Below are 27,831 nucleotides of genomic sequence, written 5' to 3'. Positions count from 1 at the left end.
GGAAAAGCCAAAGAAGTAAAAGTAGGAGCAGAGAGAGAACCATTCCTGTCTGAAGATATGGCTGTGGAAGAGCCATCAGAAGTAAGGAGCTCAGCATGCTGCATATGCAGAGTGTCTGCCCTGATACCACCCACTCCGATTAGGGGTGCCATCCAGCCGCAGCAAGGACCACCAGGCAGGGCAGTCATTGCAGGAGTTCTGATGCCCTAAAAAGAAGTGCAACCACTTCTAGGAATACACAAGGTGGTGACAGTTCAGGAACGAGAAGCATTTTCTGTGCATTATCAGGGGGTTCAGCTAGGCGGGTACATGACAGCCTCACCACATGGGCTGGCTACACGTGCTGGTGACCTAGCAGGGGAGGGGTGGGGATATAATGGGGAAGGGAGGATGGGGGGGAGGAACCCGTGCCTGAGGTGTTAAGAGAGGGAGTCCCCCACACCAAATGGCTCACACTATAGAAAAAAAGAGAATGGAAACATGAGACAAGACCTAAAAGGACTAGCGAAACTGAGGGAAAGGACTAGTGAAACTGAGGGAATAATTGGGCCTTCGTAAAGTGAAACACTGGTGGAGAAGGGGGGGGGGGGGTGGAGGGGGAACAGGAGAGGGATTAGCTAGGATGTGAAGGAGGAGAAATGGGGAAAGGAATGGAGTCCAAGAGAGATGAAAGGCTGCAATAGCTTGATAGCTTGGAGCCCCATGCACACAACATACATACCCACAAAAGAGCTGTGGGCCCTGAAGGAGGAAGGGGGGGGGGGAGGGGGAGGTTAAGCCTGAAAAGAAATTAGACTAAAAAAAAAACTTTAAAAATCTCAACAGCAAGAATAAAACCACACACTTTAAGATCAGAGCTTGCAAACCAAATATGAGGCTGTGGTCAAAGGAGACAAAAGGTATTAAAGAACTTTTTAAATACTGGAAGTATGACAATGGGTGCTTTGCAACAAAAATTACATGTGGAGGAGTGTCCAGAAGTGGTAATAGTGATCAAATTTGAAGGTTCTTTTCTCTTTTTCCAAATTAACATGAGATTAACAATATTAAGAAAAGGGTAAATTGCTACGCACAGTAAAGATGACCCATTGACTGCAGACAGGTGCAATAAAAAGACAGTTAAACATTATAGCTTTCAGCCAAAGCCTTCTTCAGCAAAGAACACATATTCATATTCACACAACTCAGGACACCTCATGCACTAATGACTGCTACCATCAGTAGCTCCGACCAAAATTCCGGCATTCCAGTCGGAGCTGTTGGTGGTAGCGGTCAGGTGTGCAGGTGGTGTGCTTGCTTCTTTTATTTGCGTGTGTGTGTGTGTGTGTGTGTGTGTGTGTGTGTGTGTGTGTGTGTGTGTGTGTGTGTGTGTGTGTGTTTTCTTTGCTGGAGAAGCCTTTGGCTGGAAGCTATAATGTGTAACAGCCTTTTGATTGCACCTGTCTGCAATCCAATGGGTCATTTTAACAGAGAGTAGTAATCTGTCTTTTTCTTAATATTGTTGATTTTCCAATCTAGAGTTGCCATTGTTTAACAAGAGATGAGTTTGACAGAGTGGTCCCCTATTGATGTCCTTCACAATGAAATTTGAAGGAATGAAATGTGTCAAAACAGCACTTCTATACTATAGCTTTCGTTCCACACAAATAGAAATGTTTACAATTTCATAACGAGACTTAACACTGTATCACACATATTCTCAGGATTTCAGAGAGAAAAGTTTTACCTGAAATGACCAGTTTGCGTAGCATCCATAATGAATAAACTGTTTCTAGTGTCTCTTAAATTCTCTCTAAGTTTCTTGTCTAGCTTCTCAGCAACCATCTCTGCTGCATTTCCACGAGGACTGCGAATAATTGGAACAGCTCCTACAAAATTTCAATGAAAATGAATTGTAAACAATGCTTTCTTCATGTCCTGTTCTAAGTGTAGAAGCTATCATCTGCAACTCTTTCTGCATCTCTTACACTGCCAGTTTGATACTAATGAAGTCTCTCGTGATACAGATTGTTAAGGATGGAAATCACTAGTGAAGCGAGAGGAGCAGAATTTTGCTCTCATTATGTACCAATTTACATTACTGGTTCAATTTACAGGATACTTATCAAATACAAGCAACATATGCCGTAATATGATACTTTACAAGTTTTCAAACATATAATTAGGAAACACAATTTATAATCTTAAAAATCTAAATCAATCTTTAATGCAAAGAAGACAGCACAAGCTGCCTGCCTTACTCAAAATGACCTTCCTTCACATGTCATGATTAATATAACTCCTCTGTGTGTGGTTTACTGAAAATGGTGCAGACATGCTTGATGGTTACTTCTGTACATTTTTCCTAAATAATTTGAAAACTACAACTGCTCATGATAATGTAGCCCAGTACAAAATTTAAATACACGAAATTTCCGACAAAAAGGTCCTGTTCACATTTTTCTGTAGGACTAACAGTTTGCACATAGTGAGTGAGCGAATACAAAAATCTTGTGCGGAGTATTTTAATGCATTTTGGGTTGCATAAATCCCAGGGATAGGGGCAGCTGAATCACCCTTATATTGCTTTGTGAAAATATGGGTTAGTTTCTAAGCTAAAGTTGGCTGTATCAGCAGCATGGTTGGTCACTTACAAAGAATATAAATTACCTCTAATGCTGCATACTAAGAGTTTATAAGAGAAGTGCCTTACTCATAACATTTATAGCTGTTGTAACTAACAGATTAGCATATCATGCTGCATACATGGGGAGGGGAGGGGGGGAGGGGGGGGGGGAAGGAAATGGTTTCATTTCTACATGGAAAACAATTGTACTACCTCTTTACAGCAGTTGAAAACATTGCAAAAATGTCTGTAGTGGAATAAGTGGACTGCTCTGCCATTTAATTCCTATTAAATTCTTTTAATTAGACCTTTTCAAACAGTTTATTATAAATTTTTGGTCGATTGGTTTGTTGGCTGGGATTTAAGAGACTAAACGGCAAGATCATCACTCTCTCAATCCCGGGGTAATTCATGTGGAATCAGTGACACCTGTGAAAGACATGTTCTGAAGATGAAAGTATGGTGGAGCAGCTAGATCAAGGCATTGGAGGCAATATGCAGCAGGAGATGAGAAAGAATTTATGGAGAAGTTTACGGATCTGGCTGGTATGGGTGTCAGAGCAGACAAGAGTTCTCCAGTGTGAGGCGAAGCAACCACTGTATCATTGTTGTGGCGACGTCATTTATCCACTGCGCCAAAAAGCAGCGGGTGAAAGCTGCAGCTGATAGATATTTATCTTTGCCGTAGTCGGCTTGGTTACGAGTTGTTTATTCTTGTTAGTTTTTGATCTGTGCTTGGAAAATAAAATGTTTTCTCATCTCATGAAAAAGCTGTTACTTCATAAAATATAAAGGCTCCCATAGTGGTGACCCCGAAAAATCGTAGCAGAAGCATAAAGAAAATATATATACCGACGAGAATAATGAATTCAGAGACAAAAGCATGGGGCAGTGGAATTAAGATTGAAGACTACAGTCTGTTCGACCAAGGATCGCAATCCACGCCCTTTGATTCGCCACAAAACGGAACGACAGATGTTAACGCAAAAGATGGGAGTACCTACGCATGACATAGAAATGTTAAGCTTTCTGCATTCTGGCTAATGTGCCCCCAGCTTTGGTTTATGCAGGCTGAATGCATATTTCGGCAGCGTGGGGTGTCTAACAACATTGACAAATTTAATATAGTGGTTTCACATCTAAATTTAGAAGTGATAGAGCAAGTGGAAGAAACCTTGTCGCAACAAAATTACTTTGTGCTAAAGGAAGCTCTCATACAGCATTATACGTTGTCACAAGATTTGCGACTACAAAAAATTTTCGCATACGAAGATTTGGGCGACAATACTCCATCACAAGTACTCAAAGCCTTACGTACATTAGCCGGCCCGGAACTCCTACCTGAAGAGTCTTTACGTCTAATATGGCTTCGTAAACTTCCTGCTAACATCCGTGCCGTCATTGCAGCAGAAAAAGACTTACCATTGCAAGTCCTAGCAAAAAAGGCAGACACCATCGCAAACACCTTAACCAAAGTTTCTAAGTGTTCCGAATTCAACTACAGCCAGGATAGAGGTCCAAGAACGTGTAGTGTGATGGAATCTGACGTCAGTTAGCCAGGAACATGCAATAATACTTCCCAACAGCAGTGCTCATCGACCGAACCCACCATACAGCAACTGTCAGCACAAGTGACAAAACTCAATGTGCAAGTAACTTCATACCACCAGCAGCTACGAAATCGCAGTTGGAAAAGACGAAGAAATGCTATACAACAGGATTTGACAGATCAATGGTGCTGGTACCACAGACGCTTCGGTAACACTGCCCGTCAATGTATTCAACCCTGCAGCTACCCAAACTTAATAGGCGGGCGTTAAAGGGCGCTAACATTCGTCAACAACAACATAGGCGCACGAGTCATAGCATGACTCAAAGAGGTGAAAACGCCACGGTATCTGCAGTCAACCAATCACACCGATTGTTCGTGTTGGACCTCTCTTCAGGTGAGAAGTTTCTGATTGACACAGGTTCAGAAGTCAGTGTTTATCCAAGAAAGAGAGGTGATATACTCACGACAACAACGCAACATGTGCTGACTGCGGCAAACAATTCCAGAATATCTACCTATGGTGAGAAACAGTTGGCATTACATCTGAATTCCAACTTCCATCCAAAATGGACTTTTGTGGTTGCTGATGTGCCGAGTCCTATAATTGGAGCGGACTTTTTATGGAACTACCGACTTATGCCTGACCTGGTTAACCGTCGTTTGGTGACAGTTCCCACAGAAGGGATATTGCCTACTGCGTCTTCCGCATCGGTTCAAGTGCAGTGCGATGTGCCCCTGTCTTTCCGCACGAAGATTTCCGGTTCCTCTAACGCGTCATCCGCGTCGGGATATTGTGATACGATTTTGTACCCGCAACTAAGCGGGGCGCACACGTGTGTGTCATGCAAGAAGATACCTGACAGTCGTAACAATTCGTATACTGTAGGCAATATCAGAGCACTGTCGGAGGAATCACTTTTTCATAAACTGCTTCAAGACTTTCCAGCACTTACCGAACCTATCAACGCAACCAGGAAATGCAGACACAATACTCAACACCACATCAGCACAACACAAGGTCAACCCGTTGCCTTCCGCCCGCGGCGTCTGCCTCCAGAGAAGCTGCTCGCGGCGCGAGCTGATTTCGACAGACTTCTAAAAACAGGTATTGTAAGTAGGTCTGATAGTTCATGGGCATCTCCAATCCACATAGTCCGTAAAAAAGACAATTCATGGAGAGTATTGTGGAGACTACAGGGCGCTCAATGCCCGCACAATTCCCGACCACTACCCAGTACCCAATGTGACTGATTTTAACAGTACGATTAGCAATGCCAAAATATTTAGTGTGATTGACTGCGCCAAAGCATTTTCCCAGATTCCCATGGCTCCATCTGACATTAAAAAAACAGCAGTTACCACGCCATTCGGTTTGTTTGAGTACAATTTTATGCCATTTGGCCTCAGAAATGCTGCCCAAACATGGCAAAGATTCATGCATGAGGTGCTTCGAGAATTACCATTCGTATTTTGTTATATGGATGACATTTTAGTATTCTCTGGTTCTGTATATCAGCATGTCGAACATCTGCAGCAGCTTTTCCGCCGTCTGACAGAGTATGGCATAATTATTAACAAAACAAAGTGCACGTTTGGAAAATGCGAGGTTAAGTTCCTGGGATATTTGGTTTCTGCAGCAGGCCTGTCACCTTTGCCTGAGTGGGTTGAAGCAGTACAACAGATACCCCTTCCCTTACAAAGGACTTTGCAGATTTTTAGGCATGCTCAACTATTACAGACGTCACTTACCTAAATTAGCTGCCGCCCAAGAGCCACTCACAACGTTACTTGCAGGTACAAATACAACAGGAAATCGTAAAATTCCATGGAGTCCAGATGCTGAAGCAGCTTTCCATGGCTTAAAGAAATGTCTTTCTCGAGCAACACTACTGGGACATCCAAGATTGAGCGCTCCTTTAGCGCTCATGGTTGATGCGAGCCAAACAGCAGTGGGTGCAGCACTACAGCAAGAAGTTGATGGCAGATGGCAGCCGCTTGCATTTTTCTCTAAAAACATGACTCGACAGCAGCAAAAATGGAGTGCTATTGACCGTGAGTTGCTTGCTATTTACTTAGCCATAAAGCATTTTCGCACGTCTGTCGAAGGGAGGCACTTTGCAATTTTTACCGATCACAAGCCATTAGTAGCTATATTTCAACGAGACACAGAGCTCAATTCACCATGTCAGTGCAGGCAAGTCGAGTACATTGCACAGTTCACAACTGACGTGCGTCACATTTCAGGAAAAGACAACCTGGTCGCAGATTGCTTGTCTATGAATTGTGCCAGTTTAAATTCAATTCGTTGGACCGAGTTAGCGTCTAAACAATGAGAAGATCCTTTCTTGCACCGTCTAATAGAGGAACAGAGAACTGCGCTGCAGCTCAGACGTGTGTCTGTCCCAAATGTTCCAGACGGAATTTGGTGTGACGTAGCAAAAGGAAAGGAGCGACCTTACATACCAGAACAATATCGTCGCGAGATTTATAGTGCACTACATAACCTATCACATCCAGGAGTACGAGCTACAGCCAAGTTAGTTTCCTCCAAAGTAGTGTGGCCTGGAATACAAAAAGATTGTCGTGCATGGGCACGTGCATGCCTAACATGCCAGTGTAATAAAATCAGCAGACATGTCTTTGCACCTATTGCTGACTTCCCGACGCCATCTGCAAGATTTTCACATATACATGTAGACATTGTGGGCCCGCTATCATGCTCTTCAGAACAACGCTATTTGCTCACAATCATTGATCGTCTTACCAGGTGGCCAGAAGTAGTTGTAATACAAGACATTTCTGCGAAGTCGGTTGCAAAAGCACTGTTGCATTCATGGTTCTCCAGGTTTGGCGTTCCGCAAAACATAACAACAGATCGCGGAAGGCAGTTTGAAAGCCAACTTTTCAATGAACTTTTACTACTGTGCGGGTGCAACCACCTACGCACCACAAGCTATCATCCATCTAGTAATGGAATGGTGGAACGACTACACCGTACGCTCAAAGCTGCATTAATGTGTAGTTCCACTTCATGGCCTGAAGCACTACCGCTGGTCCTACTCTGATTGAGAACGGCCGTGAAGGAGGACTTACAATGCTCTTCCGCAGAATTGGTTTATGGCGAGCAATTGAGGGTTCCTGGAGAATTTATCGTTCCAGCATCTACACAGCCGTTCGCCCCTGAGCTATGCACACAATTCACGAGACAACTCAGCGTTAGAATGAGAAACATCAAACCCACTAACCCTGTCAGACATGGAGACTGGAGAGTGTTTGTACATAAAGACCTGCAAGCAACGTCCCACGCGTGGCTTAGGGATGATAAGGTGTGCCCGCCGCTTGTTTCGCCTTACTCTGGACCATACAGGGTAATCACAAGAGGAAGCCACAGCTTCAAAATCAATAAGGATGGTAAAGAAGAGACAGTCTCAATTGAGTGGCTTAAACCTGCTTACACCGAAGAGGGTACACTCCTTCCTCGGTCTGCAAAATCACCCTCAAACGTGGAGGCCAAAGAAACAGCCGAGCCCTCGGTTTCAGAAGAGGGCAACGAAGCAGCAAGTGCAGAACAGGAGCAGCCATTGCCTGCACCAGATGTTTTCACGAGAGCTGGTAGAAAAATCAAGTGCAAGTTTCCCCACATACCTGGTGCACCCAGTTTCAAAAGGAGGGGGGCTGATGTGGCGACATCATTTATCCACTGCACCAAAAACAGTGGGTGAAAGCTGCAGCTGATAGATATTTATCTTTGCCGTAGTCGGCTTGGTTACGAGTTGTTTATTCTTGTTAGTTTTTGATCTGTGCTTGGAAAATAAAACTTTTTCGCATCTCATGAAAAAGCTTTTACTTCATAAAATATAAAGGCTCCCATAGAGTCGAGCAAGTGTGCCTGGACTTACCCCAATCCACTACTAACAGCACCACTTCATCATAACGCACCAGTGCTCAACATACAAAGGATTGCAGAATAATTTTAAAAAAGTGAAATTAAAAAGTAAAATAACTTTTCCAAATTTGTCCGTGTGTGCTCAAGTATATTAAAGTCTCAGAATGACCAAATGCATATGTTAGGAAAAATATACGATCTTAAGAATAAGTGGCACTGAATAATAAAACTAAAAACTATTCAGAATATGCAAATATATGTCACAATTAAAAGTTACAAGTCATAACTTGATCAAAACAATTTTTTGGTTAAAATTAATGTTTTTACCAAAATTTAAGCTGCTAAATATTAGACTCAGAAAGCTAAAAATTAGTATGTAGCTTTAGTTTCATGTAAAACAATAAGAATGTGACATGAACAAGCTACCTCTATTAGTTTCCAAGGTATGTATTAAAAACCAAATTGGCAACAAAAATGTCCTTATTCATGGTAGATTAAGTATTATTTGTATTTGTTATAGAAAGTTCTAATTAGAGCACTTGATTACACTCGTGCAATAATACAGCTGTACCAAGTTTCAAGACTATTGTAAATAACAACGATTACAAGGAATCAAAGAGGCAGTTCAGAGGTCCTGTTCTACTGCTGGTTCAGTTCTAAAAATTCTAACTGATGAAGTTTAAATGCAGTCGTGCTAAAACTTTTTCAGTAACTAAAGCAAACTTACCCTATTTATATAAAAATTAAGAAGACTGTAAATTGTTAAACAATAAAGCTGTTAATCAATGTGTGTCCGAGAAAGGGGCCATTTAGATACTGTTCCCTGTGACTGGGGCATTTGATACCAAATGTTCCATTTGGTGGTCAGCTGCACCCATATGTAAAACCAGCTGCAGAAGCAATGGAAAGAGACACTTCACACTGAGATATCAATCTATTTACATCAGTCAAATGCCTGTGTCATTGTGTCATGGTTGACGTCAGAGCTGGGACACATGAATGCGTTTTCATTAAAAGTAGGAAATGAACTTGTGAGAACTGTACGCCATCCTGGATCACTTAGATTTCATGGAAGTAACTGTTTGTGTGCACCTGTAATGTTGACAACACTGTGTGGCAAGTAGCAAGATTATTTTCCATTTTTAATGTGAGCAGTTAACTTTTGGTGATCAGAAGCCAAGGCAATAGACTGTTTTTGATAGGAATGATGATATTATTATCGTTATTATTATTATTATTATTATTATTATTATTATTAGGGATATTACTGTATTTTGTATGTGTGAACTTTTACAGAATATATCAATCAGTTAAAACTCAAGACTTTTATTTATAGTCATAATTCCTGATCCTATTGAGTAAATAGCACGTAGGAACATTTTCTTTCAGTGAGCACAAAGAGTAATGTGGACTTGCGGACTGGAAATTATGGTCAGTGTGGTCTCCTTTGCTTTCTGGCTGACTGAAAAAACAGTTTTCAGGTTCCAGTTAACAGCAAAGGTAGGTGTAAAGCATGCACAGGCAATTTAAGTGTCTTTTCATAACAACACAACAAAGCATCAACCATTTGATTATTATCCACCAACCTACAAGGGCTCATCCACTGGCAAGGAAAGACCCATCAGCCAGCCCCATCAATGGCAAAAACAGATACAGAGCAAAGAATGTTGCTGAGTTGGCAAATCCAGTACAGTAAAAGTGAGAAGATTAAAAATGCAAGGGTCATAAATTAGACTGTCAGTAATAAAAACGAGAGGAGAGAAATAGGGTAAGGCAGTAACTAGGTGCCCTTGGACATCTGCATGCAGTGGGAATCACCTCACCCACAACAACCTCTGGTCCAGTGCAGTAAAGGCATTATAAAGCACCTGCTATTCAACAGTGTTACCTCTCAAACAGAAAATAGTGTGCGGCAGAGAGGAGACAAACTGCACATACAAGCAATTAAAATTAAGTAAAAGAGAAATGAAAGAGTGAGCTGGTTAAGAAGGTAAAGTCTAAAGTCGGGGGTCCCCCAGACCCAGCATGCTGTGGGACACCCCAAACCACAACCACCCTGCCCCTATCCCAAAGACTAAAGACTGCTTACGACCTTATAGCTGAAAACAAAAACCCTTTCATGGAGAAAACAGACAACCAGTTCAGCCATCGATCAATCATCTGTCAATATCTGAGGTAAAGAATTTGGAAGGCCATGCTTAGCATGGAGGACCAGAGAATACTACCAGGATATGGGGCGTCTGTAAGGCTCCGCAACTAAAATGTGGGAGTGCCTCATTATGTAAAACAAAACTACGAGTTAGCCTGATATGATAAAAGTGGAGGCAACACATGGCAGTGGATTCCTTCCAGGAGGAATGAAAGGAAGTGTGCCATGCAGCAGGTCTCCTTGACAGTGCAAATGATCATGTGCCATTGTTGGCCAGGAGGCCCCATCTGGGGAAGTTCAGCTGCTGGGTTGCACGTCTTATTTCACATGAAGCCACATTGGGTGACTTGCACATCAGTGATGATGAGATGATGATGATGATGAAAACAAAACACTCAGATGAACAGTTTGGATTTCGGAGCAGTTACTCGACTTCTCACCAGCTGCTGCGACTGGTGCAATTGGCAATGAGGGCACTGGAAACAAGGGATTTCCTTGGGGCACTGCTTCTTGATGTGTGCATAGCATCTGATTCATGTGGCATGAAGGCCTTGTGTATAAACTCTTTGTACTCCGGATACTGACATCACAAGGGGTCCTTCTTCAGTCCTACCTAGCTGAGAGGACCTTCCATGTAAGGGCAGACAATGGGTTATTCATAGAGTGGCAGATATGCGCAGGGGTGCTGCAGTGGTTGGTCCTCGGCCCCTTGCTGAACTCCTCCTACACTGCTGATGCACCATGGTGGCATGAATAGAACTGGCACTTTATCCTGGCGATACAATGCTGTTCAAGACAATAAGAAGCTGCCTACAACTTGGGTGTGATGAATGGCAAGCATGGGTACTGAAGTGGCAACTTAAATTCAATGCTGCCAAGAGCCAGGCAGTAGTCTTCACTCAAAGGATGCTGCTGCCAGATCTGCCACTTGTCAACATCATAGGATGCCCCACCCCATGGACAAAGACCATAAGATACCTCAGGGTGATCCTTGACAAAAGACACCTGGACCCTGCATATATGTGGCATCAGAAGCAGAGCAGTGGGGAATCTCTCCACTCCATATCCTCCGCTTAATTCCCGGTTGTCACTGTCTCTGCACCACAGATTCTGCTCTACCTAAAGCTGGTCAGATCATTGCTAGAGAGTACATGGCTGTGGTGTGTGGAAAGGCTGCCGACTCTCACATTGCGGCACAGCAGAGGGTGCAGAACTGAGCATTGAAACTCACTCTGTACCTCCCAAGAATGTATCCAATTAATCTGATGCATGAAGAAATAGGCAGCCTGCTGCTGTTGGACAGTATCCAGTAGATTGCTCGCATCTTCTATGAGAAATCTGGTTACTCCTGCAATCAGCTCATCCTGGAACTGGGCCATCAATAACACTGCAGGCTGACAACACACTGGCTGGACCTGCTCTGAGAATAATTTTCTCTGCAGCAGCAGGAGAACAACTCACCTCCACATCACCAGAGGCCATTCTTGCCACAAGAATAATTTTCCTTGCAGCAGCTTGAGGACAAGCATCTCCACATCACCGGAGCCAATCCAGCATGTCAGGTAATCATTATACAATACTGAGAGGTTCAGCAGAAATAACATTTTGATGTTTAAGGAGTTCACAAGCCAATCAAGAATACTTGACAGATAAGTGACTAGCGACTAGAAGGTGTAATGGGACACCCTCCTCAAAATATATATAGGGAAAATTTCGAAAAAACTGCATGTAAATGTATTAAAAGGAGTGGTTTTGTGTGTCTCCACGTGGGAAAAATATATCTAAAAACAAAGATGATGTGACTTACCAAACGAAAGTGCTGACACGTCGATAGACACACAAACGTACACACAAAATTCAAGCTTTCGCAACCAACGGTTGCTTCATCAGGAAAGAGGGAAAGACGAAAGGATGTGGGTTTTAAGGGAGAGGGTAAGGAGTCATTCCAATCCCGGGAGCGGAAAGACTTACCTTAGGGGGAAAAAAGGACAGGTATACACTCGCATACACACACATATCCATCCGCACATACACAGACACAAGCAGACATTTGTAAAGGCAAAGAGTTTGGGCAGAGATGTCAGTCAAGGCAGAAGTACAGAGGCAAAGATTATGTTGAATGAGCGGCGGCAACTCGAAATTAGTGCAGGTTGAGGGCTGGTGGGTAACGAGCAGAGAGGATATACTGAAGGGCAAGTTCCCATCTCCGGAGTTCTGACAGGTTGGTGTTAGTGGGAAGTATCCGGATAACCTGGACGGTGTAACACTGTGCCAAGATGTGCTGGCCGTGCACCAAGGCATGTTTAGCCACAGGGTGATCCTCATTACTAACAAAGACTGTATGCCTGTGTCCATTCATGCAAATGGACAGTTTGTTGCTGGTCATTCCCACATAGAAAGCTTCACAATGTACGCAGGTCAATTGGTAAATCACGTGGGTGCTTTCACACGCGGCTCTGCCTTTGATCGTGTACACCTTCTGGGTTACAGGACTGGAGTAGGTGGTGGTGGGAGGGTGCATGGGACAGGTTTTACACTGGGGGGCGGTTACACGGGTAGGAGCCAGAGGGTAGGGAAGGTGGTTTGGGGATTTCATAGGGATGAACCAAGAGGTTACGAAGGTTAGGTGGATGGCGGAAAGACACTCTTGGTGGAGTGGGGAGGATTTAATGAAGGATGGATCTCATTTCAGGGCAGGATTTGAGGAAGTCGTATCCCTGCTGGAGAGCCCCATTCAGAGTCTGATCCAGTCCCGAAAAGTATCCTGTCACAAGTGGGGCACTTTTGGGGTTCTTCTTTGGGAGGTTCTGGGTTTGAGGGGATGAGGAAGTGGCTCTGGTAATTTGCTTCTGTACCAGGTTGGGAGGGTAGTTGCGGGATGCGAAAGCTGTTTTCAGGTTGTTGGTGTAATGGTTCAGGGATTCTGGACTGGAGCAGATTCGTTTGCCATGAAGACCTAGGCTGTAGAGAAGGGACCGTTTGATGTGGAATGGGTGGCATCTGTCATAATGTAGGTACTGTTGCTTGTTGGTGGGTTTGATGTGGATGGACGTGTGAAGCCGGCCATTGGACAGATGGAGGTCAATGTCAAGGAAAGTGACATGCGATTTGGAGTAGGACCAGGCGAATCTGATAGAACCAAAGGAGTTGGGGTTGGAGAGGAAATTCTGGAGTTCTTCTTCACTGTGAGTCCAGATCATGAAGATGTCATCAATAAATCTGTACCAAACTTTGGGTTGGCAGGCCTGGGTAACCAAGAAGGCTTCCTCTAAGCAACCCATTAATAGGTTGGCATACGAGGGGGCCATCCTGGTATCCATGGCTGTTCCCTTTAATTGTTGGTATGTCTGGCCTTCGAAAGTGAAGAAGTTGTGAGTCAGGATGAAGCTGGCTAAAGTAATGAGGATAGAGGTTTTAGGTAGGGTGGTAGGTAATCGGCGTGAAAGGAAGTGCTCCATCGCAGCGAGGCCCTGGACGTGCGGAATATTTGTGTATAAGGAAGTGGCATCAATGGTTACAAGGATGGTTTCCGGGGTAACAGATTGGGTAAGGCTTCCAGGTGTTCAAGAAATTGGTTGGTGTATGTGATGAAGGTTGGGAGACTGCATGTAATGGGTTGAAGGTGTTGATCTACGTAGGCAGAGATATGTTCTGTGGGGGCTTGTTAACCAGCTACAATGCGGCGGCCGGGATGATTGGGTTTGTGAATTTTAGGTAGAAGGTATGGGTGCGGGGTGTCGGTGGGATCAGTAGGTTGATGGAGTCAGGCGAAAGGTTTTGTAGGGGGTCCTTCACGAAATCCTCCCCACTCCAACAAGAGTGTTTTTCTGCCGTCCACCTAACCTTCGTAAGCTCTTGGTTCATCCCAATGAAATCCACAAACCACCTTCCCTACCCTCTGGCTCCTACCCTTGTAACCACCCCCAGTGTAAAACCTGTCCCATGCACCCTCCCACCACCACCTACTCCAGTCCTGTAACCTGGAAGGTGTACACTATCAAAGGCAGAGCCACGTGTGAAAGCACCCACGTGATTTACCTACTGACATGCCTACACCGTGAAGCTTTCTATGTGGGAATGATGAGCAACAAACTGTCCATTCGCATGAATGGACGCAGGCAGACAGTGTTTGTTGGTAATGAGGATCACCCTGTGGCTAAACATACCTTGGTGCACGGCCAGCACATCTTGGCACAGTGTTACACCGTCCGGGTTATCTGGATACTTCCCACTAACACCAACCTGTCAGAACTCCGGAGATGGGAACTTGCCCTTCAGTATATCCTCTCTTCTCGTTACCCACCAGGCCTCAACCTCCGCTAATTTCAAGTTGCCGCCTCTCATACCTCACCCGTCATTCAACAACATCTTTGCCTCTGTACTTCCGCCTCGACTGACATCTCTGCCCAAACTCCTTGCCTTTACAAATGTCTGCTTGTGTCTGTGTATGTGCGGATGGATATGTGTGTGTGTGCGCGAGTGTATACCTGTCCTTTTTTCCCCCTAAGATAAGTTTTTAGATGATGTGACTTACCAAACGAAAGCGCTGGCACGTTGATAGACACACAAACAAACACAAACATACACACAAAATTCAAGCTTTCGCAACAAACTGTTGCCTCATCAGGAAAGAGGGAAGGAGAGGGAAAGACGAAAGGATGTGGGTTTTAAGGGAGAGGGTAAGGAGTCATTCTGTTTGGATGGATATGTGTGTGTGCGCGAGCGCACACCCGTCCCTCCCTCCCTCCAAGGCAAGTCCCCCCGCTCCCGGGACCGGAACGACTCCCCACCCCCTCCCCCAAAACCCACATCCCCTCAACCCCCCCCCCCCTTCCGGGTTACAGGACTGGAGTAGCTGGTGGTGGAAGGGTGCATGGGACAGGTTTTACACCGGGGTCGGTTACAAGGATAGGAGCCAGAGGGTAGGGAAGGTGGTTTGGGGATTTCATAGGGATGAACTAAGAACTGTATATATATATATATATATATATATATATATATAAAAAAAAACAAAGATGAGGTGACTTACCGAACGAAAGCGCTGGCAGGTCGATAGACACACAAACAAACACAAACATACACAGAGAGAGAGAGAGAGAGAGAGAGAGAGAGAGAGAGAGACCAGGCTTCTGCAAGATCTCAAAGAACGAGCAATCTTGCTGCACATGGGCTGTTAGTCCCCCAGCCAAGTTGCAGTAGCAGGTCTCTGGCCTGGGAGTCACTGGGAGGAGGGATCCCAGGAGGGAGCCCCATCTCTGGAGGGCACCAAAGAAGGATGACGCTTCTCCAGCTGGGGAGGGGGGACCGCAATCAGAGGGGAGGGCATGGGAACTGCAGGGGATGGGACAGGGGAGGGGGAGGGACTAGGGTAAGGAGGAGGGAGAAAAGGCACAAGAGAGGCAAAGTTAGATGTCATTGACACAGGGTGAAGATGGTCATATTTCTGATGAGCCTCAGTGTAGGAAAATGATCAAGGGACGTATGCTCCACTATCTTCTTTTCCTTCTCACAAAGTGGGCGATCTGGTGATTGTAGAGTGTGATGGTTGTGATAATTAACACAAACAGGCAGTGGAATACAAGCACTCCCCTCATGGAGTGGGTGTCCACATTCACTGCACAGCAGTTTCTCCATACTGCGAGAAGATGTGTCCGAAACCCAAACACTGAAAACACCTCATGGGCGGTGGGACATACGGCTTCATGTCACACCAATATACTATAACCTTGGCCTTCTCTGGTAATCTCCCTCAAATGTCAGAATAAAGGCATTGGTATTGATGTAATTATCTCTCCGTGTGACCTTTCGGAACATGCTGCACAAAATGAATGGCCTGTCATTCAAGATTTGCCCAGAGTTCCTCATCAGTTTCAAGGATGAGATCCTCATGAAAAATGACTTCCTGGACCATATTCAAAGACTGGCGAGAAGTAATGGACACTGAAATGTTGCCAAGATGGTCACAAGCACAATGGGCTGCAGACTGGGCAGTAGAAGTAGTTCTGATCAACAGTGAACCCGACCACTCTTACTGAGGAACTCCATTTCACCATACTTGCCTTCAGTATTTTCCACAAAAACTAACAGCATGGTAGCGGTGAAAGTGTCCCTATCAGTCCTAGTGCAGACCACGTGCAAGAGAAAGCATTTGACCCCAAGCCAGCAAGCCTGGCCATACTGCCAGGGTGTAGCCAGGGAAGGGAAGGCCACAGCGTCATAAGAAGTGGTACTAAATGATCCATTGCCAACCGAAGAGATGACCACAGAAGAAAAGCCAGATTTTTGAAACCTGATGTGTTTCATACTCTAAGCATCCATCCTGATACCATGCACACCCAACAAGGGCTCTTCCTGTAGGGACCAACCAGCCACAGCAAGGGTCGTCTGGCATGGCAAGTGTTGCTGGTAGTTCCAATGCTCCAGAATGACAAGCAACCACTCCTAGGCATATACAGGGAGGCAACAGTTTAGGTATCAGAAGTGAGATCCCTTTGTTGTCAGGTGTCTCAGCCAGATGGATACATAACAGCCCCATCACACAGACCGACTACACAAGCTGATGACCTAGCAGTTTAGGGGGTTACAGCTAGGCAGGAAGAGTGGGGGAGGAATCTATGCTGTAAAAAAATTCTAGGGAGGAAGTTCTTCCCCAGGTGGCTCACACTATGGAGAGAAAATTTAGAGGGGGGGACCACAAGCATCTAAAAGAAGCGGCCGAGGTGGCCAAAAACTGGAAAGAATACAAGAAACCAGATGGATATCAAGTTTGACATAAGTAACAACAATGAGAGACAAGAAGGAAAGGGTACAGGGGAAGATCGGTGACAGGGTGGGAGGGGCACGGGGAAGGAAATGCAGCCCAGGATGGAAGAGTGGGCCACAGCAGCTCAGGGCTTGGGCCCAGTGTGCACCATGCACAAACTCGTAAAAGAGCCATGAGCCACCTGGCAGAGGGGAGGGGGGAGTAAGGCATTGTGTAGACGTATGGACAGGTATGAGAGTGGCAATGTGACAGACACATCAGGGTTTACTGGGGTGCAGGGAAAGAGGGGTATGCATGAGCTGGTCTGTCCAGCAAGAGGGGAGGTCAAGAAGGGGAAACAGCTTGGTCACATCTCTACAACTGCAGTTTTAAGAGCCAGGAGTAGGGTGGGAGTATGGGCTACCTGACACTAGCCCTCAACATTAGCTGACTGGGGTGGGTAAAAGAAAACAGGTTTGTCACTGTGGAAGGATGCACAAAGGGGAGTGTGAGGGAGCAGTAGTGGCAAGACCTGGCCCCGCTACTGGCAGTTCAGAGTATGGTGGGGCGGGGCCCCTCTGGCCATTAAGGAGTCGCCTCCAACTGCGGCCCAAATTTGTATATTTGATAGTGTTACATTATGTCAGTCACCTTTTCACTCTTTCTGCTAAAGGCCAATGGTTGTTTCATATTTTGTGTTTTAACTATGTTACTCTGCTATGGTTATGCAGCAGACTGCACAGTACTGAATGCAGACATATAGGGATTTTTTAGTCCATCAGAACATCATTCTAATCTGTACATTCAGAGCAAGATTTCTCTTGTATCACAAATATAATTATGAAAAACTTCAGGAATCTTCTATATGTACTTGGTATGGATGAATGCCTAATGTAATGGTAAAAACTGACATGAAATGAGTAAATTATCCATGTAACTGATACTGCTCTGAAGAGTACTAATAATTTTCTTGGTAAAGGAGGTTTAATATTCACAACAGTGGTATAGGAACCATTGAAAAAACTGATAAGTAGCTGATTACACCTGGCGGAAGACACTTTTCAATAACTAAGAAAGAGCAAGGAGTGAGAGATATTTTATGGAACACTAGGTGGGGATACACCCCAAATGTTGTCAACTGTCTTCAAGCACTCTTTTCTCCTTCCACAAAGAAGACAGAGGCTGTTCTGACTGAAATCTCTCTTAACTACTGTAACATTTTTGCAGATGCTTCTGATGGGCAGACAGATTAAGAATTTCCTGGAGTAACTGGAACAGTGCTAAAATCATTGTCAATGCCTCTGCTTTAGAACTGGCTCCATTTCATACAGGTGTTTCATTTTAGGGCTGCGTATCTCATTTTGCATAAACTACTAATTATCTATACAGTTTGGAGTTACTAATTTTCCAAGTATTTTTCCTTTACTGCCAAGATTACCTCCAGAACTCTTATCACCTGATCGACATCTTCCTCACATGCCAGTCAACATCATGTGGTCCAATGCTTTAGCAGTACTCAAAGCTTGAGACAGAACAACTGCAACACACATTCTCCAATATTTCAAACAAAAGTGAGGAATAATAAGTGGCACATAAATGTATATAAAAAATTATGAAAATCTACTACTTTTTGACCATTTGCACTTTTTTACAGTACAAATATACATTCTCACAAATATATACACCCATATGCATACTTCTGCAGCTGCATAAGCTTAGCATTTGGGGCCAGTGAGTGAGTGAGTGTGTGCCAGAAAAAGAGAGAAAGCTAACATCATCAACTGAATGATGCGAGACACTGTTATATTCTTTGAAAAGTGACGTAACAATGGCTTCATTGTTTTGTTTACAATATGTATAGTTTTTCTGTGTTCCATGATGCTCATTTGTTTTTTAAGTTTGGTTCATATTTCGTTGTAACATTTGTTGGTTTTGCATATCAGAGTACTATATTTTACAGGCTACAGGATGCTTCGGACTGTAAGGTGCATCTTAATTTTTAGGCAATGTTCTTTTTTTTTTTTTTTTTTTTTTAAAAAAAAGAAAACATCATTTTACAATTTTTATTATTAGACTGCAAAGCCAGACTAATAAAAATTCATCGTTTATAAAACCAAACTGACCTTTAAAATCCCTGAAAATCATTATCTGAACTTTCCTCTTCCTCGTCACTGTTGTTCTCTTCATATATAAGATGATCTTCACTGCCATTGACAGTGTTATTTATGCCACACTTCTTGAAAGATTTAACAATAATGTCTTCTATCACTCTAGGCCATGACTGTTTCACCCACTGATGCACTTGTGTGATTGTAGATCGTTTTAAAGCTCCCTTCAGTGTGAATTCATGTTGGGTTTCATCGATCATCCATTTGTTCCAGTATTCTCTCATACGCACTTTCAATGGTTTATTTATCAAGACATCACGAGGTTGCAATTGTGAAGTATGTTCTCCTGGAATAACAGCAAGTTCTGTATTTCCCTGTCTCAATTTCTCTTTCACAGAATTTTTCAAATGACTGCTAAACTGACACAGAAGAAGAGAACTCTTCTTCAATAAATGATCTTTTCTTCTCTCCAACACTCTGTCAATCCATAATTTCATACCAGTCTCGTCCATCCAACCCTTGTCATGTAAAAGAGCAACAACACCTGGCAGTATTGCAGAAGGTTTTGCACTTGAAAATGGTCATTGGATTAAGTTTAGCACAATCAGCACAACATAAAAGGACAACAGTGCAGTGTATTTTTTCATGTCCACTTGTTTTTATAGTTACATTTTAGCACCTTTCATGGCAACAGTTCCATTACTCAGCACATCAAATGTGAGAGGAGTTTTGTCCATATTCGCTATTTGGCTTAAGTCCACACTCTTTTTCTTTCAATGTTGAATAATAAAGCAATTGTAAAAATAATATTTTCTCTTCACACAGTTGTGGCATTTGCTGAGATATTTTGGTTTTGATTTGCATGCTAAGTCCATGGCACTTCACAAAACTGTAGCAGCAACCAACTCCACCCTTAAAGTCTGTTAAATTCCACTGTAGTGCTAGTTTATGAGTATGTTTTTGAACAGCTTTTGTATTAATTCCAATGTCAGTGTTCTTGAATTCCTTTCAATATGCCATCTTCTAGTTTTGGCAACTTGGCATTCAGTTCTCAATTGCCCCTTTAGTCTACTTCAATTTTTGCAGTTCTTCTTCACTAGCCCACAAATCGTGAATGGCTTTTCTGTTGGTTAAGGGCCAAAATGCCGTTCAGCTGCTCTGTTTCCATGTTCTTCTGCATATACTACTACTTTCAATTTATAGCCTGTATCACACGAATAATTTTATTTTTTTCCATTACAAAACTTGTTACTAACAAAAACATTGTACTGTTACCAACAACACAAATCAGTTTCAATTCAAGTTCACTGGCACTATAGACTGCAATAACACATCACAGGGTTTGTAATGGTGGGGCAGGAGGAAGACAGTGTTAGCAAGCCTCTGAATCCCCACAATTCATGTTCGTCACATCGGTGCACTGCTGTTCCAGTTAAATCCAGTATTGTTAGATAGAGATAGGTTCCCTGTGGCATTGAATGTGTGGCAATTTTTAAGAGTGGCAGGGATTTTAAATCAAACACTGGACATTTGTATATTAATTTCAAGTGTAAGACACACCTGAATTTTGGAGGCAATTTTTTGAAGAAAAAAGTGTGTCATTGTCTATAAAACATGGCAATGGGGAGAAAAACATGTTCCAAATTACTGGCATCATACAGTACATCTCTAGTACTACTGACATTCATTGTGCCAGCTATTGGCAAACAGAACAGATTCAGAGAAAGATGGAAATGTATGTTTCCACATTTCAAACAAGGGACTCTCCAGGTAGGAATATCAGCAGTATGGGAAGAGATAGATCAGTATTTACTATAAAGATGACACTAAGTTGCAGACAGGCACAATTAAAAGACACTTACACATAAGCTTTTGGCCACAGTCTTTGTCAGAAAGAGAGAATCACGCACCCCTCATTCACACAAACAATACTGCCCATTGTGGCAGCTCTGGCCAGAATGCCATCACATTCTGGCCTGAGCTGCTGCAGATGATGGTCATGTGCGCATGAGGTATGCTTGCTTGCATGAATGAAGGGTGTATGCATCTCTTTTTCTGATGAAGGCTGTGGTCAGAAGCTTGGATTATGTTGCCTACTAGACCTAAATAGTTCTATGGAAGATGGAGATCCACATAAATTAATTTGATTGTTGTGAATCATTTATCTGGGTTATTAGGACCTGCCTCTGATTTTGGAGGCTTTTATATGCACCATGGCACAGCAACAGAAAGAAATGCATTTCAGAAAAAAAAAGAAAGAGAGAAAGAGAGAGAGAGAGAGAGAGAGAGAGAGAGAGAGAGAGAGAGAGAGAGAGAGAGAGAGAAATTGTTTTTCATTGTATATAAGTGTTGTCTTTCCTGAAGGTACTTGTCTGGAGTGTAGCCTTGTACAGTAGGTAATTCGGACAAGAAGAGATTATCTAACGATAAGATGAGTAATGGAGAGGTACTGAGTTGAACTGGGGAAAAAAGAAATTATGGCACAAGTTAACTATAAGCAGTCACTGGTTGACAGGACATATCTCAAGGTATGAAGAAGTTATTGATTTGGTAATCAGGGCAAAAGTGGAGGATAAAAATTATAAAGGGAGAGCAATATTTAGCTACAATAAGTCAGTTCAAATGGGTCAGTACTTAGGCCAAGATGAAGAGACTTGCACAGGATATATAAATGTGGACAGCCACATCTAAAAAACATCTTCAGACTGAAGACCACAACAATGTCCACAGCACTGCTGACATATTATGTCATCCACTAAACCCAGCTAGTGCACCTTTCTGATACATTACACTTATTTATATAGTGGCCACAACTCATCTGTAAATGAGGAGGCTTGTTTCCTTATTTTCGTTTGTTGCTTCAAATAGGAAATTTTCAGTATTATAATATTCTCACGAAATTAATTGTAAATTATCCACTGGTGTTCCAAAGATATACAACTCTTCACTACACTACTAAATGGAAGAGCACCCCCTTCAGCCCTACCCCTCCCAACTGCTCTTAAATTTTGTTTGATAAGTGGCAAATTATAGTGTGGTAGAACACTGTCTACAATTTACCATTGTTTAAAAACAAATCAAATAAATAATCAGCAAACAATGTGTGCAACTGACATATGGAATAACTAACTAACTAGCTGGATAAAAAAGGCAATATGAATGCAATCCAAACACGAAATTTTCAAATTGTTCCAGAAAATATAAGTTTTACACTGGTCACATGTAGCTATCTACATACATTTAGGCATGTTAGTTTGCAATTCGTTGTGAGGATACATGTCATAGGAATGATTGCACAGTTTTTTTAATTAAATGTGTGTTCCCATACAGCTATTAAAAACTTACCCAATGTTGCAAAGACTGAAAACAAGCTGTCAACTACACTATCCATTATACTTTCCATTTCGGTGTCCTTGATCTCACCCCTATTTATAGCTGGAAAAGAAAATGTCACTATAAGTAAAGTGAAATTACATTAGTGCAAGCAAATAACGTTTATCATTACCAGAATACATACCATAGTATGATACAGAATCACTATTCTGGTGCTTCAGAATGAACATATCATCTTCCAAGGAAATGAAATTCAGATACTGATCATACACCTGTCACAAAAGAGAATTAATAGGAACGCTATCACGGAACTACAAATGTCACTAAAATATAGAGTGATATCATACACAATACCTTTTGTATCTGAGAGACACAGTTTGCTTGCAGTGCAGCTGATGCTAAATCTTCAAGTTTCTGTCTTGAAATTGGCGATATAAAATTTAAGTGATAAGCATCATACAAATTATTTTGAAAATCTTGGCTGATACGGCCTAAATTTTCTTCAGTGGGAAGACAGAAGTAAACTGCCGGAACATCTGGTATTGGATCTCTGTCCGAGTGAAGCTGCCTGTAACGATAAGATTCTGAAATGACTCCAACAAGAATGGAATACAGCTAAAATCGATGGAATTGAAGAATAGTCAGTATACTTGTTTCGGTAATTCACTTACACATGAAGAGTTACTCCCAGCTCTCTTAGCTCCTTTATGGACACCAGCGGAGAAATTATGTCCTGACCGCATCTATCATAGATGAGGATTTTAAACACCGGTTCCGCAGACTGGGTTTTCGAATGAGGCTGGTTCAAGTTTAGCATCTGCTTTAAAGCACCTTAAAATAATGAGACATGACATAAACATTACCTACCATAACCAAACCTGGTTCGAATCACTTGTCATCACTGCTGCACGCTTCCAAAAATGTTACCATTTTGACTTACCAATCTGTTTTTCTCGTAATGTCAGCATTTTGTTGGTTGTAAAAGTCGTATATTAGGCTCTAGTAACAAAAAAGCCGTCGTATATCTCACAACACTCTTTTTCCCATCCAAAACACGTTTTTCGCTCTACATTTGTTTTGCTACCGTGTAAAACAACACGTACGTCATAATATCTTTGTCATAGGTTTCGCGTTTGAGTTGTCTTTGTAACATTTGCGAAACGTGGCGTCCATTTTCCTCAATATAGGAAAAGGAAGGTATTGGAGCTACTGTTTGAAGCTTAGTAACTTGGAATGGGTTCCACAAAGAAACATAAACACAGTGAATCAAAGAAAAAGAAACATCGTAGTAGATCACGAAGTCCCGAGAGGAAAGAAAGGCATCGCCATCACAAGAAACATCACAAGGAGAAAAAGAAAGACAAACTAACTTCGAAAGAAAGAAATGGAGAATATGCGCCGAAGCACGACAGCTACGAAAGCGAAGGTAAGATCTGATAACTTTTAAGGGTTACATTTATTGTCAGACTGGATATTGGTCATAATATGCGGACTGTGTGGACACTGAAAAAAGATGGCCAAAGAGAGGAACTTTGTTGATCTAGCGTTTTCTTGTTTATTTACACCAATACTCTACAACTCACCATGAAGTGTATGAAATACCATAATTCTCATTACAGCTTGTATTAAATTTTGTTGTTGTTGCACTCGCATTTAGCAAGAGAACATTGGCTGCTTAAAAGCTTCTATGAGCGCCGTAAGTACCAACTAATCTTTTTCTCGCGGTTGCTGCAGGAACGATAATTAGATTCTTCATTTAATACTGGTTCGTGACACTTTTTAAGAAGGCCTTTGCTGGGTTGTTGGCGTATCTTCAAGCATCTACAGTTTCTCAACACTTCGGTGACACTCTTCCGCAAGTCAGGCAGATCAGTGACCATATGTGCTGCCCATTTTGTGTAAAATAATTATCCCCTGTAAGTCCTATTGGTATTATATCCACGCATGTGAGCAATATTGTAGGATGATCCGTACAAGTGATTTGTAAGTAATTTCTCTTGTAAATTTACTGCATTTCCTCAGTATCCTACTGGTCAATGAACTGATGCCTGTCAGCTGCTTTGCCTATCATTGAGCCCTTATCGTTCCATTTCACATCACTGAAACTGTTACATCCGGTTACTTATACGAGTTAATTGTGTCTATGATTTGTTTATATTGTAGTCCCACAGTGCTAGATCTCCGCATTTTATGAGGAGTGAAATTTAACATTTGTAGACATTTAAAGCAAACTGCCAATCTTGAACCATATCTAACACTTATCAAGATTTGACTGAACAGTTCTTCAGCTTTTTGCAGATAATACTCCGTTACTGAGAAATGCATCTGCAGAGGTCATGAAGTTACTGCTAACATTGTCTGCCAGGTTTTAATACCAAGGGAGGTCTCTCGGATTCGAGAGGGCGGTGGATCAAACCCATGTCTGGCCATCCTGATTTTGGTTTTCCCTAAATCGCTTCAGGCAAATGCTGGGATGGTTCATTTGAAAGAGCACAGCTGGCTTCCTCCCCATCTTTCCCTAATCTGATGGGACTCATGACCTTGCTTTTTGCCCCCCCCCCCCCTCCCCAAATCAGTCAACCATGTTATCAGCATGCAACATGGTCCACAACACACTTTTGTGGGGGTGCATCTGAAGTTACTTCTGCATTTGATGTTAACTCCATCCAAGACAACTTGCTGCATTCTCCATGTTGAGAAAGTCTCACTGGATAATGCTCAAAGTTGTGCTTTTTGTTAATAAGTGTTGGTGTGCTGACTTGTGGTTTTGGGAAGTTCAGATTTTCATGCTCCATGACTTTGAGAATGTCACAAGAGAAAAGCTCAGGCTGGGGTTTGCTTGATTAATGTTTTTGGAATGCGTGCTGGATGCCATGGAGGGTGGCATTCTCTTGGAGATACTTCATTATGTTTTAACTCTGTAGTTGTCAGTGATATTGGATGCTAGATTTGAGGGTAACATCTGCTACCCTTCTTGTAAACTGGCCTTGCTTTCTTCTAACCACTTGGCACAGATGAAACATTTTTGTGTATTGCATGATTCATCAATTGCACAGAAGGTGAAAACTACGTATTTCGCAAATGAAAGTTATTACGTTCTTAGTTTGATTGTAGGCTAAAAGTTTTCACTTAATGCGGGATGCTATGGTAAGTACATTGAATATGATATGAAGTAATGACCCAGAAGTGTGTAATCGCTGCTTTGCAAGGAAGTCGATTTGTTTGCATTACTGCATTGTTTTCAGTATAATGAGATTAGAGTACTTTTGAGGATCAACAAATCATTCTTGCTGCATTCCTGTAAGACTATAACAGTAGAGGTTGATATTACATTGGTTCAGACTCTCTCGCCTTTTCCAGGAGCCAGTACAGGTGCAGATTATAGACGTGACATGAATTACATTGACATTTCACATTCTTAAAACTTGAAATATTTTTATTCATCCAAGAATCATCTCACGATGATATAGAAATTTCATGGTAATAAAGTGAATATCAAGAACTCAGAATATAGATATAGCCTACACATAGAACATAAGTATGCTCTATGCATGTAACACAGGTGAACTTTGGTTCAGATTTGATATTAGTATAAATCATGGTAAAATTCCACTCCTTATATAGCTCCTGATAAATGAAAAGTCTCAATGCTCACAATTTTACACACACACACACACACACACACACACACACACACACACACACTCGCAGTGTTCTGATGATGTCTTTACACTGCCAGTTTTCTTTTAATGTCCTATCATTTCAGCCACAGCTGTGAACATATTAAATTATATATGTTTACAGTTTATAATCCAGAAATAAAACACTGATAATTCTAATGATTTAGGGCTGTATCTCTTATTGTTAAAAAGTCAGTTACGTTGCTGGGTAGGCTAGTAAACACTTAAATTGAACCCATATTTTTGATTTAATCGTAAAACCTAATATTTACTGTCACTGCAGATGTAGTTTTGTTTGTGTCATATTATATTTCTCAATGCCATCTCATCACTGTTACACTGACTGGCACAGAAAATGAAACACTCAATAAATGATGTGTAATCATTTTATAATTATCTATTTAATCAAAGTGAAGCACTTCAATGAATTTTTTGAGATGGGTTATGTTGTTGGCATTGCTTTTCGGGCAAACAGTGAAGTGTTGATTGTTTATTGCACTAGTCTCAATTGTTGTTTCCCATACAACCTGGAAAACACACCAATGAATGTGACTGAGTACTGTTTTCCCACTCTTGTAGCCCTTATTGTTGTACCCCGAATTTTTCCCCTTTAAATCATATGTGTTTGTAGGATCTTTCTGTGATTTTTGTAATTGGCTTTCTAGAGTAAACATGCCATTAAGCCGTGAACAAGCTGTGAAAACTGTTGCTTTGGTGGAAGATGGCCACAGCATGCACTACATTGCAGAAGTGTTGAGGACTACACCTTCCACGATTTCCAGAACTGTATGAAGGTGCAGGGAAACTGGAGCCTTTGCAAGGAGACCAATAACAAGCCCGAGAAGAGCAACATCGCAGAGAGATGACTGCTTCTTACAACTTCAGGTTCTGCAAACATCACACCGCTGCTATTGAAGCACAGACTCATCAGAGCATTGCACAGCTCATCTACATTTTGCAAGGAAGATCTTGGCTGGACAACACAACAGTGGAATCAAGTGATTTTCATAGATGAGTCATGATTTGGCGTCAGATTACCTGACTAAAGAGAGAGGGTCTGGAGAAGGCCAGGGAAAAGGTATTTCCCATGCACTTTCTCATCCAGGATGCCTTTTCAGGGTGGTTCTGTGGTGGTGTGGGCAGGAATCAATACAGCTGCAGGTACAGATTTTGTCTTTCTAGAGCACAGGAGCCTTACCGGTCGTTGGTATGTTGTGAGAATTGTGCAAGAGTTCTTGAATGAAACAGGGATTCATTCTATGGATTGGCCTGATCGAAGCCCTGATTTGAATCCTACTGAGCATTTTTGGGACCAGCTGGGGAGAAGAGCCCATCACCACTATCCAGAGATCCTCCAGGATCTACATATTGCCTTCCTAGAAGAATGTGATACGATTCATGAACAGGGCATTACCGCATTAATTATGAGCATGCTTGAAAGGTTGAATGTCATCATTGGTGCAAGAGGTGGCACTAAATGCTTTTGAAGATGCAAATAGAGGTCTCGGAGATCATCTCCAAGGTCTGTGAGGGAAACTGTGAAGTGTATAACAGATGTACATTACCTTTAGCAGCTTACTCAAATTTCCTCGAAGTGTGCAGTTCTGGCTTAATTAGTTAAATTTGCTTATAAATGTATTTCTTTTATCATTGTTGGACACTTGGATGGGATCGTAGTACAATATTCCATCATAGGATAATGGATTAGTGTCAAAAATGTCAGTTTTTGTAAGAAATTGAAGTGTTACATTTTACGTGATGGCCAGTCTAGATTTC

At 42.3% G+C, this 27,831-nt stretch overlaps 2 protein-coding genes across 2 annotated transcripts in view; one reads left to right on the top strand and one right to left on the bottom strand.

Moving 5' to 3' along the window:
• The window catches only part of LOC126416759 (protein sly1 homolog), a 187,107-nt gene extending 163,612 nt beyond the window's left edge, over positions 1–23,495 (bottom strand). The window contains exons 1-6 of the mRNA XM_050084599.1: positions 23,316–23,495; positions 23,047–23,206; positions 22,730–22,943; positions 22,560–22,647; positions 22,388–22,477; positions 1,727–1,868 (exon numbers count right to left, since the gene is read on the bottom strand). Coding sequence (XP_049940556.1) covers positions 1,727–1,868; positions 22,388–22,477; positions 22,560–22,647; positions 22,730–22,943; positions 23,047–23,206; positions 23,316–23,343 — 722 coding nt within the window. The 5' untranslated portion in view covers positions 23,344–23,495. The remainder of the gene's footprint in view (positions 1–1,726; positions 1,869–22,387; positions 22,478–22,559; positions 22,648–22,729; positions 22,944–23,046; positions 23,207–23,315) is intronic.
• A 24-nt stretch (positions 23,496–23,519) lies between these two features.
• LOC126416758 (U4/U6.U5 tri-snRNP-associated protein 1) overlaps positions 23,520–27,831 on the top strand; it is a 76,126-nt gene continuing 71,814 nt past the window's right edge. Inside the window, exon 1 of the mRNA XM_050084598.1 lies at positions 23,520–23,801. Within this exon, the coding sequence (XP_049940555.1) occupies positions 23,609–23,801 (193 nt within the window). The 5' untranslated portion in view covers positions 23,520–23,608. The remainder of the gene's footprint in view (positions 23,802–27,831) is intronic.

The sequence above is a fragment of the Schistocerca serialis genome, chromosome 8 (assembly GCF_023864345.2).
Source record: "Schistocerca serialis cubense isolate TAMUIC-IGC-003099 chromosome 8, iqSchSeri2.2, whole genome shotgun sequence".
Classification (NCBI taxonomy): Eukaryota; Metazoa; Arthropoda; class Insecta; order Orthoptera; family Acrididae; genus Schistocerca; species Schistocerca serialis.
The sequence above is the reverse complement of the archived record's forward strand: the minus strand, read 5'-3'. Positions and strand labels throughout refer to the sequence as shown.